We start from the raw sequence: 1,522 nt of genomic DNA, 5'->3' as shown, positions 1-1,522 counted from the left end.
GTAGTACAATATGCAAGGTAAGACCCATGTCATTTATTCGGTAGGTTTCTTATGGTTTTTAAGGAAGGTGTAGGTGACGAATGACTCTATAGGACGATACTTTTAATATTTAGCCGACAATCCATCTTTTCAGTTAAAACTTTCCGCTGTGTAAAATCTCCCTTCATATATGATATCTCTTAGCTCTCGTATGCACTCTCTTTCATCAACAATTCTATATCCATAGATGGTTCTTTTTTTCCTTTGAGCCTGATTTTTCCGCTGCCCTTTTCAACCCTCCATTTGTTTCCAAATTATGGTGCAATCAAAGAAGTTTAGAGGTGTTAGGCAGCGACACTGGGGCTCCTGGGTGTCTGAAATTCGCCATCCTTTATTGTAAGTCGTTTAAGCTACAAGATTTTCTTTTGTTTTTTGTTTTTTTTCCTTTATTCTCCTTTGATATGGTGGTATTTGTTGTAGAAAGAGAAGGGTATGGCTAGGAACATTTGAAACAGCTGAAGAAGCAGCCCGAGCCTATGACCAAGCAGCCATCTTAATGAGTGGAAGGAACGCAAAAACCAACTTCCCCATATCACAAACACCAAGTGGAGATCCAAAAGGCACTGAAAATACCCATTCAAGGGTACCATCAAATGAGCTATCTGAAATCCTCCATGCCAAGCTTAGAAAATGCAGCAAGGCACCTTCTCCTTCAATGACTTGTCTGAGGCTTGACACTGAGAATTCTCATATAGGAGTGTGGCAAAAGCTGGCAGGCCAGACCTCAGAATCCAATTGGGTAATGACTGTTGAGCTTGGAAAAGGAAATACTGAAGTTTCAGCGAATACGCTGCCTTCCAATAACCCAGGCTTCACTGGGCCTGAAGTGAGACCAGACATGGACGAAGAGGAGAGAATTGCACTACAAATGATAGAAGAGCTGCTTAATAGGAACTGTTCTTCATTTGATGTGCAAGAAGGAGATGGTAACTTGTTGCAGTAGTACCCATTAATTCTCTTGGGCTGTTAATTTGCTTTGGTTTGAAAAGTCATATAGTGTGTTGTATAGGATATTAATATCATGTCAGTCATCGGTGCATATATAAAAAATATATTAAGCATTCATGCAGAAAGGAGGGAAGGATACCATAATTAAGAAATTAAAGTCTGTCATATATATTACATAATTATAGCTTACAGCTATAGAAGGCGTCTAGTTTACATTTGCAAATGTTGTTTGTGAAAAAGAAAAATAATTGAATCATATATATATGAATTCTTTGTCTCGTATTTATATACTTCCAGTTATGTTTTGGTGTACTACCACATTCTTTTGAGTTTGTTTTAAGCAACAGTTTCATCCCAATATACCTTCTTTGAATCATGTATGAAATTGCATTCAAAATATTGACGTCTTTATTTTCATCAATAACATACTTCCATTATTAAAATTTTAAACCTACATCATATTTTACTCTTTATTTTAATTTTTTATGAGGTAAAATTTTGTTTTCATTTTTCTTCATATTCAAGTTTTTGAATG

General features: G+C 36.0%; 1 protein-coding gene across 1 annotated transcript; it reads left to right on the top strand.

Moving 5' to 3' along the window:
* Positions 1-1,299, top strand: LOC107933142 (ethylene-responsive transcription factor WIN1). The gene is made up of 2 exons (XM_016865292.2): positions 1-375; positions 460-1,299. Exons 1-2 carry the CDS (start codon positions 296-298, stop codon positions 980-982), a joined length of 603 nt encoding a protein of 200 aa, XP_016720781.2. The 5' UTR covers positions 1-295; the 3' UTR covers positions 983-1,299.
* Positions 1,300-1,522: the final 223 nt, after the last annotated feature.

This window comes from Gossypium hirsutum, chromosome A07, assembly GCF_007990345.1.
Source record: "Gossypium hirsutum isolate 1008001.06 chromosome A07, Gossypium_hirsutum_v2.1, whole genome shotgun sequence".
NCBI lineage: Eukaryota > Viridiplantae > Streptophyta > Magnoliopsida > Malvales > Malvaceae > Gossypium > Gossypium hirsutum.
Note: the sequence above shows the minus strand (reverse complement) of the source record. Positions and strands in the feature narration are given on the sequence as shown.

Coding starts and splice junctions, on each gene's coding strand:
- LOC107933142 (XM_016865292.2), top strand. CDS start 296: ATGGTGCAATCAAAGAAGTTTAGAGGTGTTAGGCAGCGACACTGGGGC. Junction 376..459: donor GAAATTCGCCATCCTTTATT/GTAAGTCGTTTA, acceptor TATTTGTTGTAG/AAAGAGAAGGGTATGGCTAG.